This window comes from Condylura cristata, unplaced genomic scaffold (assembly GCF_000260355.1).
Source record: "Condylura cristata isolate star-nosed mole 26May11 unplaced genomic scaffold, ConCri1.0 scaffold00023, whole genome shotgun sequence".
Classification (NCBI taxonomy): Eukaryota; Metazoa; Chordata; class Mammalia; order Eulipotyphla; family Talpidae; genus Condylura; species Condylura cristata.
In genome coordinates this window covers 2,172,775-2,190,121 of record NW_004567124.1, presented here as the reverse complement: position 1 = coordinate 2,190,121, position 17,347 = coordinate 2,172,775, and the positions used below count along the sequence as shown (strand labels likewise).

The following is a 17,347-nucleotide window of genomic DNA, read 5'->3' as shown; positions in this document are numbered from 1 at the left end:
AGCCTTTGGGGTCCTTCCCTGAAGACACAGAGCAAACCTATCAGCTGATTCTCATGTTGGTCTTTGTACCCAGAGCTTAATTATTTTCAAATGAGCAGAAACCAATCTGGTCAAGCCAGCTAATGTAGTGAGAGCGTATGCGGTGTGGTAGGCAACCTGGGAAGCTTTTGTTTTCATCGTCTTAACTTTAATGGCCAGAGTTTTGCCTCTTATCTTCTGTAGACACCTGATAATTTATAGCCTGGAACAGCCCTGGCAGGAGTTTCTGTCTTCTGAACTTCTAAGAAGAAGGACGCACTCAACCTAAACCATTTGCTCACAGCCTCTTTGAACTGAACACATGCTAGCCTCTCCCCCCTGCAAGTGATCACAGCGGAACAGGCTGAGTTTTAGGAGCATGGAGCTCTCTTCTGAGTTTTAGGATGCAGAGTCCTCTTTGTCTGCTTTGCCCGGGAACCACTCTGGTGAATGCACTTTTGGTCTTCAGTGGCGGCTCCCTCCTCTCTTCCAGGGTCTTCGGCACTCAGGGCTCTCTAGGTGGCTGCTGACTTAATTTCACCAATGTCTTTGCTTCCACTCAGATATGTGGGGCTGTCTTGATGTGTTTGCTGGAACTCAGAGCCTTTTTGTTTCTACTGATAGACCCAAGGATATAGTATTTATTGACCCAGTTAACCTGTGGCCTCTGACGTGTCATTTCGACTACGGTTCCTAGTAGCTTCAGACTGGCTGCTAGTGTCTGTGATTATGAGCAGGAATAAGAAACTGACAAGCCCCACCCAGAAAAACTAGCAAATCTGTGAGGGGGTCAGTCCATTTATTAAAAAAAATTTTTCCAAGGTAGAGTGTAGAGGGGACATGGGTAGGCAGAGGGCCCTGGAAGGTTCTGACTGTGGGGCTACCTTGGGCAAGCACAACAGGCCAGTCTTGATGTTTATGTTGGGCCTGGAAGTTGTATCCAACCAGAAGCCAGTTGGGTAGGAATCCAGGTGGGGTCTTGGAGATACAAAAGCTCTGAGTACTTGGGACATGGGAAGTGATCCTTTATGTGCCCGGAAAGGTAGGGCTGAAGATGGGAAATGGGCGGGTGATGAAAGTGAGAGCTGAATCTAGGAAGCTAAACTGAGACCAGCTGTTGAAGAATGGAGCATGCCATCAAACTGAATATGCTTTAAAGCCAGCTGGGATTGACCTTGATGTTTCTGAATAGAGGTGGGCCACAAGAGTTCTTTTGCTTTCTGGTTTTTTTTTGTTTTGTTTTGTTTTTTAATAGAGAGTAATGATCAGGGTGAATCCAGTGGAGAAAGAAGTCAGAATTCATGAGGTTCCTGCCCCACACTTGATTATCTGATGAATGGGAATGCTATTGGACAGCAGAGAATAGACACTGGGGTATTTGTCATCAAATACTATGTGTTGGGCCCTCCCTGGCAGCGTAGTGGGCTAAAATGCAGCACTATGAAGCTAGCCATAGTAGCTTGAATGTGAGTTCAATCCCTGGACAAGGAGGTGACCTACGTGATGCAGCAGACCTCTCCTGACCCACCCACTGCTCCCCTCACCAGTGTACTTCGTTGATCTGCCTGTTCTGCTCCCCACTCTGTCTCTGGTGAAGCCTCTTACCGCCCCCTGCACCACTCGCCTCTGCCCCAGTTCTGTGTGCATGAGTAGATAGAACTTAAAAAAAAAAAAAAAATACTGGGTATCAGTTGCTTTATTGCCCACGCATATTCAGACCCTAAGGAAGCTTCCTGCTGGGCATGAAGTGAATGATGCCCTTCATTTTGTGAAATTGTCCTGGAACTACAGTTACTGCCAGTGATATTTCAGAAGATGCTTTTGTCCCTACCTATTTCTACCCCTCCATCTTTAAGGCTAATCACTTGTTTATAATTGGGCATGTCATGGTTACATATTTAAGTGATTTGCTTGGTTGCTCTTTGTGACATTTATACAACATAATCCTACATTTGCTTCTCATGACCCTCCCTACACTCATCAGATTACATTTCACAAATTCAGTGGAAAATGGCGTAGTGTTTTTCTCTTTGATATCACATTCACATATTGAAAATCTGTGCACAAGGCAAAAATTTATGATATGATAGAATATAACAAATGAGTCTTCCCTGACTGCACCCTGTTATGTCTGCTTCTCAAAGGAAATCATTTCCAAATTTCATTTGTATCAGTTTATAATTATATCCTGGAGAGAGATGTATTTTCATATACTGTATATATCTTTTCTCTTTTAACAAACAGAAACATGTATAGGCTCATCTTTGTGTCATGTTCATCTCCTTAAACAGTTTCATAGTACTCCAATATGTACATCTATATAACAATGTAACTAGTTCTATCGTTCCCCTATTCAAGAGTATTGAGGATGTGCTGCTGATGTATAATATACAGTCACAAGGGAGGTGTGTTTTTCTACCATTAGTCTTGACTCATGAACCTCTATTTCTTCTGGTTAGGAAAACTGTCAATTCTAGAAAATGCAGATGCTCAGATACTTAATGTTAGATGTGATCACCTTAGGGTTTATATTCAGTTTAGTTAGGCTTCTCCCCTTTCTCTGTTCCTACCCTTCTCTCTGGGGGTGACCTGGCTTCCCAGATGAGGGGCTTTTGTGCAGCCTTGATGAAGGGAGCAGGAGATCTACTTTGCTTCACTGGCTTCCTCCTACTCTTTATAGTAACTGCTGTAAAATCTCTCAAAGACCCCTTCGGGATGACCTATAAGCACTGAGGTATCCTCTCTTCCTGGTACCCCTGGATGCAGCACTCCCCACAAAATTTTCAGGTCTCTTTTGAGCTCCTTTACAGATTTGGAGTTGCGAGTACTTCCACCCAAGCCAGAGCATTCTGGTCTTATATCTGCTTACTTGCCTCTCTTTCTCTCTCTTCTTCCTCTTAGTCAAACTCTTCATTTCCCTTGGTTTAGATGATAATTCCAAACAGAATACTCCACACCTGTGGTATAAACCACTCCTCCTCTGTGGTATAAGCCACACCTCCTCCCTATGCCTCAGATATTAACCCTTGACAGACAAAGTCCAAGTTTTCAAATTCTAAGGAAACTTTTTCTCTCCTCATGCTGATCTTTGTGTCTTCTCTGCTCTGGTGCTGTATCCCTCAAGGTCCTTCCAGGAGCACTGCAGGGACAAAGAAGCAGCCATTGAGAGAGTAATGCATTGGTTACTCTGATGTGGTCCTCAGGGGTGTAGGGTGTCCTGCCAATTCAGCAGGCAGCACGGAGACAACCCCACCCCCCAGCCAACAGTTCCATCTATGTCTGCAGGCTCTTGCAGAGAGCCCATTCCCTGCCCAGTAACCTTCAAAACATTTATGAAAACCTCTTCAAAAGATACACTTGTCATACTAATGGATTTTGGAAAAGATAATTTCACTGGTGGTAACTGTAAATCGCATCTCCTTGCCCTCTCTGCTAGCTTAAAGAGCCAAGTGGAAATGCTTCTTTCCTTCAATAGAGGAGATGGGGAGGTAGAAGACGAAGCTGATTTAGAGGCAACTTTCAGATGCAGCCTCCGATGTCCCAGACTGCGATGCTTTACCTTCTCCTTCCCCTTCTCCCAGGCGTATCTCTGATGCTAGGAGTGGACAGGGAAATGCTTCTCAAAGCATTGCCTTGATTAAGAGTTTAGTTTTGGTTTATAATGACAATACAAAATGCAAGTGTGGCATTTTGCAAATGAGATCCTTTTAAACCACATTGACGTTATCCACCTTCACAGGAAGATTCAGTCAAACCTTAGATTTTCTCTTTCATCCACCTCTCACACCATCAGCTCCCTCCACTAACATGTCTCCCACCAAACAAGCCTCCTTCCCTTGGGAGAATGTACTTGTTTGCCTGACAGCTCAGCCCAGGTACATAGCCACAAGAGCCACCCCACATGAAGTGCCACACACCCCAGAACCTGTTCCCTGAAGTCAGCACAATGAGGCAACTCACGTACCACCCAGCCTCTTCTTGGTGTTCCAGTTTCTCTCTCAGGCCCAGACAGCCAGGCTAACTCATGGGTCCCACAGCTGCTGCTGTTACCTGCTGTGGCCCCATTCGAAGTTCATGTTAGCACAGCTGAGGCTGGCTGGTCTTATCAGAGCCCTGACTAAACTCCTTGGGAAAGCAGAAAGGAAATAAACAGAGCATAAGAAATACAAACAGCCTGGCTTCTGGAGGGCATGGGTCTCTCTTTCCTTTCTCTACTGGAATAAGAAAGGAGGTGGGAAGCAAAAGGCTGACAGACAGCCTTGCTAGGTTCTTTCTGGCTCTGACAGGCGTGTGTGGCTTGCCCTTGACTGCTTCTACTGTCCTTTTGAGAATAAAGGCTGAGCCCCAGCTCTTGCTGAGTCCCCCTTTCTGTTCTGAGAACCTAGTTCTTCTCCAGGTGTTAGATGCCAGGAATGATCTCCCTTCATAGGTGAGACTTTTCTTAGGTAGTGCTAGTTTCAGTGCCACATTATCTTAATAAAATACACGATTGCATATAACAAAAATATTAAGCACATGCAATAATGGATGGGGGCTTTTCTCCTTTTGGTAATAGTGGTTTCAGCTATTCATTCACTATTTCAGTTTTTCAATAGTCAGTTACTCAATACCAACTATGTGTAGGTACCTACCTTGTACTAGGTCTTAGGGATATAAGACCAATAAGACACATCCCTTTCCCTGAGAAGCCTACAATCTCTGATCAGTTACATTGTTGTGACAGATGGGATCTAGTGGAAGGACAGAAGAGAAGGCGGCAATTCTATAGTGAAGGATTGGGAGATGACGTGACCAGGAAAGGCTTCACTAAGGAAGTAATGTTTCAGCTAAGTCCTGGAGGGCCAGTTAAAGATTGTTCAGGAAGTGGTGGTGGTACAGGCAGCCATGCGGAGGAACTAGCATGGGCAGGAGATGGAGGATAAACTGGTTTGGCCTGCTGGGAAACTCCAGGGAGTGTGATGTGGGTAGTCTGTACACTGGCAGGTTATGATCAGTAGCATGTTCTGCAGGCTGGGCGGCCGAGTTGAGGAGCCTGGACTTCAAACAGAGAAGTGGGGAAGAGCCAGCTGATTTCAGCAGATGCTTGGGAACAAAACAGAGCACTGCCTTTCACAGGGTGGTCCATGGGCCAACAGCATCAGTGTCCCCTGGGAACTTGTTAGAAATGCAGAATCCCAGGTCCCATCCAGACCTCCCCAGACTCTCTGTATGTCGGTTTCATTGGTCTGTTTTAACAAGACTTCCAAGTGATTCTGATTACTTGCTCACATTTGAGAACTAGTGAGATGGAGGATACAGAAGGACAGTTATGCTGGGGTGGTGGTGGGTGTGTGATGATGATTTCCAGCTTGAATATGTTGAGTTTGAGATGTCTGTGAGAAAGTCTAGGTGGCACAGTCCTGTTCCCAAGAACATGTGTCGGCGTCACCCAGGGAGTTGGTTACAAGGGTGGATCAGAGGCCCATCCCACACCTGCTGAATCAGAGCTGTATTTTGACAAGATACATGGATCTTGGATCATCTCATGTGATCCATATGCATCACAGGTGAGAAGCAGGTGCTAGTCTAGAAGTTAGTTGTGTCTCTGTGCTTGAGTTAGCTTGAGGGGTCTGGGCAGCCTTAGATACATGGGTGTGATAGATATGTGGGTGACAGGTGACATCTGTAGAAGACACATTTGCAGGGTTAATGTGTAGATTGGGAAGAGGGAGATTGATGGGGCATCTTTGCCTGAATAGTACACTGACTGATCAGGATTAACGTCACAAGCTGCACCACATCACACATAATGGAACGAGGTCCTGGATGGCAGCCAGCCTATTGTAAGGAACAAATGTTGTGTGCATCTCACCCTCTGCAAAGTGCTGTTTGCTGCACTGCTGTTATTTCAGGAAACAATTTCTGCAAACAGCTTGAAGAACTGGGCTCGAAACCTGGTTTCAGGACCCTTCCTGCTATAAGCCCCAATGTATGTTGAGGGCTGTGTGTGTGTCTGCATTTACATGTGCTGTCAAAGCCAGAAATGTGAACACACAAAAAGAACCACACTTGGTGCTCAATCAATACTCAGAGAAGTTTCTTGATAAAGTTTGTTAGAGGTGGCTGAGGCAAATTATGAGGAAAATAAAGATAAAAACCCTTTTCAGACTCCAAAGAATGCATTATTCTCAGTAACCTCAATTTGATTTTTACAACATCATTGTATGTAGATAAGAAGAGAATTATTCATACTCTCATTTAAAAAAAATTACAGCTTTATGGAGGTATAGTTAATCTACCATAAAATTCACCTATTTAAAGTATATAACTCAGTGGGTTTTAGCACATTCACAAGGCTGTACAACTGTCATCACTGTCTGAGTACCCCCTGAAGGAAACCCCATACCCATCAGCAGTCAATTCCTTTCTCTCCTCTTCCCTAGCAAGTGTTAATCTGCTTTTGGCCTCCATGGATTTTACTACCTGGGAGATTTCATCTAAACGGACTCATACATTATGTGGCCTTTTGAGTCTTGCTTCTTTCACTGAGAAGGTTTTCAAGGTTCATCCATTTTGTAGTGTGTATGTGTGTGTATCAGTACCTCATCTCATTTATAGGTGAATAATATGGTTCATAATACCGATGGATATTTTGTGTATCATGTATCCAAACCACTAGTTGATAAATATTTTGGTTGTTTCCACCTCTTGGCTATTATGAATAAATTGCTCTGAATGTTCATGTATGAGTATTAGTGTGAACATGGATTGTCTTCATTTCTCTTAGACTTTTACCCAGGATTGAAAATGGTGGGTTATTGGTGGTACTACATTTAACTTCGGAGGTTCTTCCAGTTCATTTCCCAAAATGATTGCACCATTTTCCATTCCCACAGAAATGTATGAGATCCAGTTTCTCAGTATCCTTTCCAATACTTGTTATTTTCTGTGCTTTTAATTATAGTCACCTAGCAGGCGTGAAGTGGCTCTACTTTCATTTTATGGGTCAAATGATTGAGGGTGGAGTGTTTGCCAAGGTGTATAGAACTAGTAGATGGTCAAACTAGAAATTTTTTCAAAGATCAAGTAGACTTACATGATGTATACGTTATTTATGTCCTTTGCTCTTCTTTTGATCTCTACAATAAGCATCATTGTTGTATTTGCTGTTACCAGCTTCACTGATAAATGCTCAGAGGATCTGGATTGGTCTAGCATGAGCCCAGGGGGCACAGTATTTAAGGAGACCTCACTCTTTGGTCCACTCTGCAACCCCAAGGGTGAGCTGCTCCGCTGGCTTCATCAGAGTTCTGACCTTGTTTGATGAGACAGAGCCACCAACACACTAAGTTGCCCACTGTTTCTCAATTTGGAAAAATTGGGATTCAAACCCAGGAAACCTGGCTTCAGAGCCCCAGCCACTGACCTCTATACAGTCTTTGATCTCCAAACTAGACTTTTTCCATTTCTTTCTCAAGGCCTAAACTTTCCAAAATTAGCCAGAACTTGGCCAAGTGGGGAACCCAAAGTAAAATCCCAGAGACGGGTTATGTGGGGAATAAGCAGAACTAATCAAGTTACTAGCCCCCCAGGCACTTACCACATGCTCCCCTGGAAGGATTTAAGTGGCCACACAGATCCCCTTAGGCACATCTGTGCTTATTACCCCATTTTGCATAAATCTGCCCAGTTCATGGAGGCCTCCCTGCAAGTGGCCAGATGGACTCTATCCTTAAGGATAACAGGTCATTCTGAACTGTCAGGACGATTAGCTCTGCAGGCCATAAGAAAAATACATGATTTCCTGCCAAGCGGGAGTGCATCTGCTGGCTGTCCAAGTGTCCTCAGTCAAGGATTCAGAAACCAGTGCTCACTGGCTACTCATGGTCTTTTGTCAGTATCAGAATTAGCTGGTCACTGGCTCTCAAATCATCATATTCACGATGGTATTGGTACTTGAATAGTTGTCCTGTTAGGATAGGGCCTCCCACAAGGCAGCACAACTATAAAAATATACATATGCACTACATGTGTTACCCCCGCCCCCCAGAGGTGATGGGCAGCTTTTGAAAAGACACTTGCACAAATCCTCTACCACAGTGTGTTCTCCCTCTGCTTCCTCTGTCCCTCAGGACTAAGTTCAGGTCAGCAGCTCCCACAGAGTGAGCTGTTCCAGTGTAGCTTGGCCTGGGGTGGCAGAGGTTTTATGGATGTCACAAACCCAGAGTTTTTCTTCAAGAAAAAAGGCTCTCCCTGGTGGCACAGCGGGTTAAAGCACAGCACTAAGAAGCTTAAGGCCACTTCCGCATGAGTTTGATCCCTGCCTGCCCCAGAGGTGACCACATGTTGCAGCAGACCTCTCCTGACCGGCCCGCGGCTCCCCTCAGCAGTGGACTTCGTCAATCTGCCTGTTCTCTCCCCACTCTGTCTCTGGTGAATCCTCTCACCCTCCACATCTCTGGCCTATACACGGTTTTGTATAAATAAATAAATCTTAAATAATAATAATAATAATAATAGACCCTCCCTGGTGGCGCAGCAGGTTAAAGCACAGCACTAAGAAGCTTAAGCCACTTCCATATGAGTTCGATCCCCGCCTGCCCCGGAGGTGACCACATGGCGTGGCAGACCTCTCCTGACCCGCCCGCTGCTCCCCTCAGCAGTGTACTTTGTCAGTTGGCCTGTTCTGCTCCCCACTCTGTCTCTGTGGATCCTCTCACCACCCCTGCCCCTCTGGCCTGAACCCCAGCTCAGTATGCATAAATAAATAAATCTTTTAAAAAAATGTGTATCACTAGAAATAATAAATTTGTTGAATGTTCTTTGCTTGGCATTTCAATTCATTTCTGACTTTGTTTCTCAAAGTCATTTTTATGGCCAGCAGTACCAGCACCCCCAGGGAGCTTGTTGGAAATGCAGAGTCTTGGACTACACCCAGGCCTCCTGAGTCAGAATCTGCCTCTTTGCAAAATCCCATGGTGATTTTTATGCACATTCAAGTTTGATAAGCTCTGTTCCATGTGTCTTTGATTCTCTGTTACCTTCTGCTAGGGTCTTCACCAAGTACATTCTTTGAGGTTAGGTTTTATGGTTGACATTCAGATCTTTTTGAAAAAATAAAAAGGGGCACACATACAGAAATTCTTTCCTTTGCCTTTGTATGATGTCATTCATTTTACCTGGCCTGCCACAAGAAAGAAAAAAGCATATTACATCCAAGTTACATATATATTTTAAGGCTAACTTCTTAATTGCAGCTCTTAAAGCAGCATGCTGGATTCCTCCATCATTAATAGAATCTCAAGTGTTGCTAAGATTAATTGAGAAACGCCTAAAGGTAACATAAACACATCACACAGTTTAATTCAAAACCCTATCAGCGAAGAATGAAGGTGCAATTAGTGATAAAGATGTTAATAATTAGTTGTGGTCTGTTAAATTTTATATTTAGTGCTTATATAGAGTGAAGAAAGAATTTCCTCACGAAGGCAGAAATTAATGTTTCACCTTGATTGCTATTTTAATGTGCTTATTTTAATGGGGCCATCCTGTAGAAACCCTCGGGCAGATTTCCAGTTTTACATAAATGTAGAATTAATTATTATGGAAACGTATAATTTTAGAGCTGGAACGAGCCTCACGGTCATTTAATCCAGTTCAGTCATTTTATAAGTAAGTCAGAGTTGGATGACTTACAGAATGCTGGGACCTGTGTCTCCAGCTCCAGGCCAGTGAAGGGGAAACCTTCCTTGCTCCCTCCGGTGAGAGTGCTTCCTCCGCCTCGGAATTCCTAAAGCACTCTTACTTGAATGGCTTCCAAGGTCCTCATCTCACTTTGGTTATGTTCAAGTTGCTTTTCATTTGTTAAGATTGGAGCCTTGAGAACCTTATCTGAACCATTTTTGTATTTCTTTACTTTTCCTTGCTTTGTACTACACAAATGTGTAGTTACACATCAAGTTTATATGCATTGGTGGATTGGAGCTGTGATTTTCCTGCTTGTTAGAAATCGGTAGCTTAAAGTTGGCTAGGGTGGAAATGGTCATTACACCATGGAAATAGAAAAATGCTACAAATCTGGGCTTCCTCCCCCACACCCTTGAAGTTACTTGTCAGACACCTCAGTTCACCACTGTTTATAGGGTTTTCCTAAGGTCTCACAGGCAGAGAAGTCTTGATGACATCTAAAGGTCCACACCACGGTGAGGACAATGGCTCACGCAATGTTGGCATGGGTTGCCTCCAGAGTGATGACGTAGTCAATGGTTCAGTCCCCTTTCATTTCTTCAGGGACAAGTTAGGCCCAGTGCATGTCAGGACTGCATTGATATTTGATTAATCACCACTTACCTGGACAAGCTATTTAGGTATGAATAGCAATGGAAATAGGATCTAAACTACCAAGCAATCCCCAACATTGAGTGGAAAAATAACCCACAGATTACTATCAGAAAAAAGTGAATAGGAAGTTACTGTGGCTGAAATTATAATTATGCCTTCATACTTGTCAAATATTGCTGATGATACATACAACCAATACCCTAAGCCCTTGGTGTAAGTCCCGCACTCACAACAGCTTACCGCTCTGACCTCATCTCTAACCATCTCTAACCTCATCCTGCGCCCTAATATTTGTGGTGCTTCCTTCTGTGTAAGTGCCCTCTCTCTACCTCCCAGCTCTCACAGGCTCTTTCCCAGCCTTCCAATCTGCTCAGTCCCCTCAGGACATTCAGAAATTCTGGGTTAGCCTGAAAATTTCTGTGACTCAATTCATTTCCTCACGTGTGTTTCTCCTTAGGACCAGGACCCGAGGTCCCATCGGCCCTGGCAAGTATGGCTATGGGAAGGCCCCATACATCTTACCACTGCAGACGGATTCTGCACACTCACCCCAGAGGCTTCGGAGGCAGAGGCCAACATCCCCGCATTCCAGGTCCCAGGGAGCATCTGGTCTTAGCCATGACTACAGCCCGCCTGCCCACCAGGCCCCTCACCATGGGCCTCTGTACAGGAGTGACAATGGCCCTGGTTCAGCTCTGCAGGGCTCAGAGGCCTCCATCTACCAACTGCCTCTGACCAATGGCCAAGGCTACCCTGCAGCTTCGAGTCTCTTCCACAGCCCAGAAGCAAGGAACAGCCATGGCCTGGGGACCCCCAGAGCAACCCAGAGTTTCTCCCAGCCTGCCCGGGCTGCAGCCATCTCCTGCATTGGGGCCTATCGGCAGTACAAGCTGTGCAACACCAACGTGAGTACAGTCCATCTCATTCTGGGCCTGGGAGCAGCAGGCGTGCCTGCCTCTCTGTGAGTTGGCAGTGAACAAGTAGAGAGAGTGAAGGCTCAGCTTTTTAGGGCACATTCATTTACCAAATTTTCACCATCCCTTCCTTTAGTAACTTATCAGACACTATTGCTACATACCAAATGATCTTGAAATTCTTAATGGCTTTATATCTATAATACTGATTCGTGCAGTTTGCCACCCATGGTTATGCTCAAAGACATGGGTGTTTGAGGAGGTTTAATTAGCATAGGTACCATCCACTAGTTTTTCTGGAGTTTTCCTGCTACTCCAGGCGTGGACATTTTAGATACTGTATCATGAAGAAGTCTGTTAGGGAATAACTTGCTGAAGATACCACAGCCAGTGAATAGTACTGGCAGGTTGGATATGGCAGGTATGGTAAGGTGACCAGGTATGTTTTTTTAAACATCTGTTTAAGACTGTATATATGAGATAAACGGATAAGAGAGTGTTTAAAGGTTAAATTTCCAAGTTTCTATATTTTATTAATAATTTAATCTTCCTTAACGCTCTATTACTGGGTAACAGGACAGCTGTTACATATTAGCTTCAATTTCCTCATTAAAAATATATTTCCTGCTATAGAGTCCATAGAAATGACTTAATTTGTGATTCTAATAATTCCTCTGAATGTCTGGGTAGCCTTTGAGCTTGTTCATCCACTGAAAGACTTTTAGAATGATTCATTTTTGTAAAACAGTCATTTTTCCAAAGCTGTTACTTGGCAGCCGGTAGGTCTTAATTAGGTATTATTGCTTATTTTGTAATAGTCCAGGCACCATGCAAAATATTAATCCTACTTTCAACACCCTAGAGTTTGTTATGAAGATCAAATGAAGTGAAGTGCTTTGCAAAAAAGATAAAACAGATAAAAAAAGCACAAGTAATAAACAAACAAAACAGAACAAAACAAAGTCTTAGATTACAAGATCACAATTGGATTGTGGTTGTACCAAAATAGGAGGAGGAAGCAAAATAGCAAATCAGGTAAAAGGAGTCAATTAAATATGAAGAATGGACAATAGATTTTCAGTGGTGAACATTATATAGCGTTTACAGATGTTGATTTATAATGCTGTATACCTGAAACATGTCTAGTGGGAAACTAGTGTTACTTCAAAAAAAGAAAATGAAGGAAAAAAGAGATGGAAACAGCCCAAGTGTATAACAACATATGAATTAAGATATAAGTATGAGATAATTATACTTTGGAATATTATTCAGTCATCAAAAGGAACGAAACTCTTACAGATGCTACAACATGGCTGTACCCTGGAAAGCACCATGCTTTCCATTTGCAAAGACAATTCTTGCATGATTCCAAAAATTATATGATTCGTAAAGACAGTGAGTAGATTAAAGGCTACCAGTTATGGGATAAGGGTGAGAAGAGAGTGAATGGGCTGTGATTGTTTTATGAATACAGAATTTCTGTTTGGGACAATGAAGAAATTCTGGTGATAGCAGTAATAGTTTTTCAATTTTTCAAATATACTTAATGATATAGAATCCTAATTTAAAAATGATTGTAGTAATAAGGTTTATGTTATGTCTGTTTTATCACAATAAAACACACATACATGCATAAAAGAAATGCAATTCTTTTTTAATGTGGAATAGATTTTCCCATTGTCTCTTAATTTTGAAGCCATTAATAAAAGGGAAAATAGAGGGTATTAGTATATATGTGAAGTTATTAGCAACTTAGCATTTCTTTCATGTAAGCTACATATTTCAGTGTGCTTCATGCCAGTCCTGTGCCACCAGTAGCAAGGCTGCCTTTCTCTGGGTAGAAGCTGTGGCTCCCCTGGGTGCTGGGATAACTTTACCATTGAGGAGTTTGAATAGCAAAGAATCTTAGAACATTATGTGAATTCATGATATTGTCTCAAATGCAGGACTAAGAAATACTGTTGACAATGCATTGAGCAGTTTAATTCTCTTCTCTTTGCTGTCATATTTTGCAGTGTCCTACAAATGGACCCCATCACCCCAAGTCACATTTTACTTCCCCTTACTGAGAGTTGTCATCTCTTAGAGGCCTTATCACTGCCTGTCTTCTTTTTGCAAGCCCATGGCGTCTTGTCATAGCCCATGAATGTTTTTTTTTTAAGATTTATTTATTTGTGCATACAGAACTAGAGTACAGGCCAGAGGCTCAGGGGTGATGAGAGGCTTCACCAGAGACAGAGTGGGGAACAGAACAGGCAGATTGACGAAGTACACTGCTGAGGGGAGCAGCGGGTGGGTCAGGAGAGGTCTGCCACACCATGTGGATCTCCTCTGGGGCAGGCAGGAATTGAACTCACCCCATGAATGTTCTTAAACCCAGCATTATTCCTAATCCCCCCCCCCCAATACTCCTTGAATTGCTGGTTTGCTGGAATGTCTAACAGGATCAGCATATAGTTGTACAAACAACTTTGATTTGTTGCAATGGAAGGAGCCAGGACAATCAACAAAGGGAAAAAGACATGAAGGGGTCAGTCCTACAGGGAAAGAGGCACAAGTTTCCAAGTGTCTTCTTCTATTGCAGACACACACAATGTGACTGTAGCAATGAGTTCTTGGGAGATTTAGTCTACCAGGGAACCTCATTGAAGACTTTGTGCCCAAAGCTTCATTTGGGGACTGATCACACAGTCTGCTACATACCAGTATTTCAAGGCTCTGAAATGGGAATTGGGTGTTTAGCACGTATCTTAGCATTTTTACAAATAATTTAGGTGCAGTGATAGGTTTTTATCTCTTTGGGAGATGGTGGAAGCCCTTCTAAATTTCCAGTAGCCAGAAGCCAGTCTCCCTTCTGCCATGTCATCTTTCTGCCCCTCTCCTGTGGGCCCTTGTACTCCTGCATCTCGGCATTGGCAACCTTGCAGACAATTATTATCCTCCCTGATGTGTATTATGAGAGGATGATATGATTCAAATTATGTAAATATTCCCACTCAAGGAGGAAAGAGTTAAAGAGTAATATTGTGAAAAATCTTACTAACTTAATTGGGGATGTTGTGGGTCATCACTTATCTCTTCTCCAATGATTAAAAACTAATGTGTTTAGACACCTCTGCAGATGTTTTCTGGAAAAAGAAAAAGAAGGGGAGGTAGGCCAGGGCAGGCTGGCAATATCCACTGACTTCAGAACTCCATCCCATTAACTGTGGATAATTAAATGTCTAGTATATTTCACCTCAGTTCTTGACAGGACACCCCATTTCTAAGATGACCCCCACAGACGAGGGCTCAGTTCTCAGAAGTGAACATGGTAATGAACATGTCGGTGGCCAGGACTAGTGGGAATGTCTCTGTAGCCTCCTTCTCACAGTGGCTCCTGGGGCGCCTGACCTCAGCATCCTCATGGTCAGGAAAAGCAGCTGCCTTGAGTCATCATATTAAGTGAGGAGGGAGTAGTGAGTTGGGCTTCCAAGGAAGGCCAGAAAAGAAAAAACTGCATTTAGGGGCAAAAGAATCAACTTAGTCAAAGAAGGCAGGGTTGTGCCAGAATCTAGGTAATGTGACACCTGCTGGCTAGTAGGGAGCCCCCCTTTGTTTCCCTTCTGCCTCCTTCTGTCCAATTTATTTTTATTTTCTTGAGTGATATATAATTGACATAAACATTATGTTTGGTTTGGGGTACAACATAATGACTCTACCTACTAAATATTGCAGAATGATCACCACCATAAATCTAGTGAACAATCATTACCACAGAGTTACACAATTTTTTTTCTTTTAAGGTCTACTATTTAGCAACTTTCAAACACAAAATGGAGCATTTTTTTAAAAGATTTATTTATTTACTCATACAGAACTGGGGTACAGGCCAGAGATGCGGAGGATGGGAGAAGCCACCAGAGACAGAGTGGGGAGCAGAACAAGCAGATAGATGAAGTACACTGCTGAGGGGAACAGCGGGTGGGTCACGAGGGGTCTGTCCACCATGTGGGTCAGCTCCAGGGCAGGCAGGGATTGAACTCATGCAGAAATGAATGGCTTAAGCTTCTTAGTGCTGTGCTTTAACCCACTGCGCCACCAGGGAGGGCCCACAAAGTGCAGCATTTTTTTTTTTATTAAAAAGTTTATTTTTACATCATTTTGCCCATTTTTTTTTTCCATCTCAATCGTAATCCCTCTAGTCACCATTCTGGATATGACACCTAGGGCTTACTTATTTTGTGACTGGAAGTTTGTACCTCTGGACCATTTTCGTGCACTCAACCCTATCCACTTGAAAAAGCCCCAGTCTCAATAGAAAATTATTCTTTAACACCTCAAAATATAGAAATGTCACATGAGCCTTCCTGAACTCTCACACATGAAATAGATGGCTGGTGAAATAAACACAGTGAAAAGTCAGAAAGAAATTCTAATCACTGGGTTTAACTGGATGTGAGATCTTCAAGACAGAAGGGGAATGGTGAGGTTGGGGGCAAGACTGAACTGGACATAAACTCCAGCATTGACACTGGGGATCCAGGTTTCCTTGAGTAAGTTGCTTGACTCCCTGAGACCCATTTGTAAAGTGGGGATTATATGAATAATATCTGTTCTACACGGTTGAGGTAAGATTCAGATCAGATAGCTAAGGAGCATAGTGCTCATGCACTTAGCAAATAAACCATTTGGGCCTGTATAAGCAAAGGTGGCTTACATCTCTCTCTCTGCAGACAGGAAAGGAGTATATTCTCCCTGTATCTGACTTGCTTCTAATTTCTGAGTGCTGAGTCACAAAATTATAGATGAAATGGTCTGATTTGCTCAGAGTCCCCTTTCTGTCCCCTGGTTTAGCTGTGGCTGAGAGTTCTTTCGTATTGCCTAACAGTAAAATAAGATTGCTGAGAGACCCTGCATTCCAGCCCAGGGTGATGTGGTTTCAATGTAATCACCCTTGGGTCACGTATAAAGTGATGAAAGTGAAACTGTAGATAACTTCACGACAATGGGTTCTTTATACTCTGGACCCACTCTGGACCATGCACCTTTGATACTAAGTCTACCTTACAATCTGGGGATTTTGAAGCATTCTCACATGTCTTTAGGATTATTCCATTTGCACAAGCTGTCTTCTATAAAATGTAGCAAAATCAATAAATACAGCACTAGTGGTCTCTGAGTGTAGACTTTAAAGACAAAAGAAGTTTATTTCTTTGACTACTATGTATTATGAACACAATCAGATGACACATCTCACTGTAGATAATCTGCAGTCTTTCAGAGCAGGCAATGATCTTAGACATCATTTTGCAATGCGCCCAGCCTGTTAAATGCTCGTTCTTTCAGGCTCTTGCTTGGAATCTATAAGCATAGCCGTGACATTGTCTGAGAGAGTCAGTGATCATGCTGTGGGTCAGGGACACTGAGATTAGAGCAAGTTCTGATCCTAAACAGCTGAGAATCCATTGAGATTTGGGTAGTAACGTGCAGAGCATGGGCTCCCCCTCAAACCCTGAAGTCCCGAACAGAGGAGATTAACCTCACTTAGGTAGACTGAGGCTTTCCAGGTCAGGAGAGGGTTTTAAAACAAAACAAAACAAAACAAAACAAAACAAAACAAAACAAAACTGGGAGTGACAGACATTCTTTGTGTTCCTATAATGATTGAGGAGCAAGAAGTTGGGTCTTGGAGGTCTCTAGGAGGAATCAGATTTTTTCCCATGATTTATCCACTATACATCCTCAGCTGTGGCTATAAATCATTAAAAACGCAAAGAATTTAGTAAATTGTTAAGTTACTTCTTCACTATTAGGTGTTGTGGAAACTCACCGATACCTAGTACTTGGGGTGGGGTGGGAGATTACAAAAGAAGTAGAATCTTGGAAGGAAATGGGAAGAAGAGGGCACGCAGGTAAACTAAAATCCTATGTACTCTCTGTTTCTGGGAGTTTGTATCATTACTTGCTGAATAAATTAACCTACCAAAAGGCCTTATGCCCTTTATCCTGGAAAGCTTTTCATAAGATTTCTGAATTCAATGCATTTTTCCTTGGGAGAAGCGGATACACTGTTGTTTCTGGAGAAAGGAAGCTGTTGGAAGTCACCTGGTACT

The 17,347-nt window shown here is 43.0% G+C and overlaps 1 protein-coding gene across 1 annotated transcript in view; it reads left to right on the top strand.

Moving 5' to 3' along the window:
- Positions 1–17,347, top strand: part of THSD4 (thrombospondin, type I, domain containing 4) — a 478,159-nt gene that overhangs the window by 65,974 nt on the left and 394,838 nt on the right. Inside the window, exon 4 of the mRNA XM_012728805.1 lies at positions 10,796–11,243. Coding sequence (XP_012584259.1) covers positions 10,796–11,243 — 448 coding nt within the window. The remainder of the gene's footprint in view (positions 1–10,795; positions 11,244–17,347) is intronic.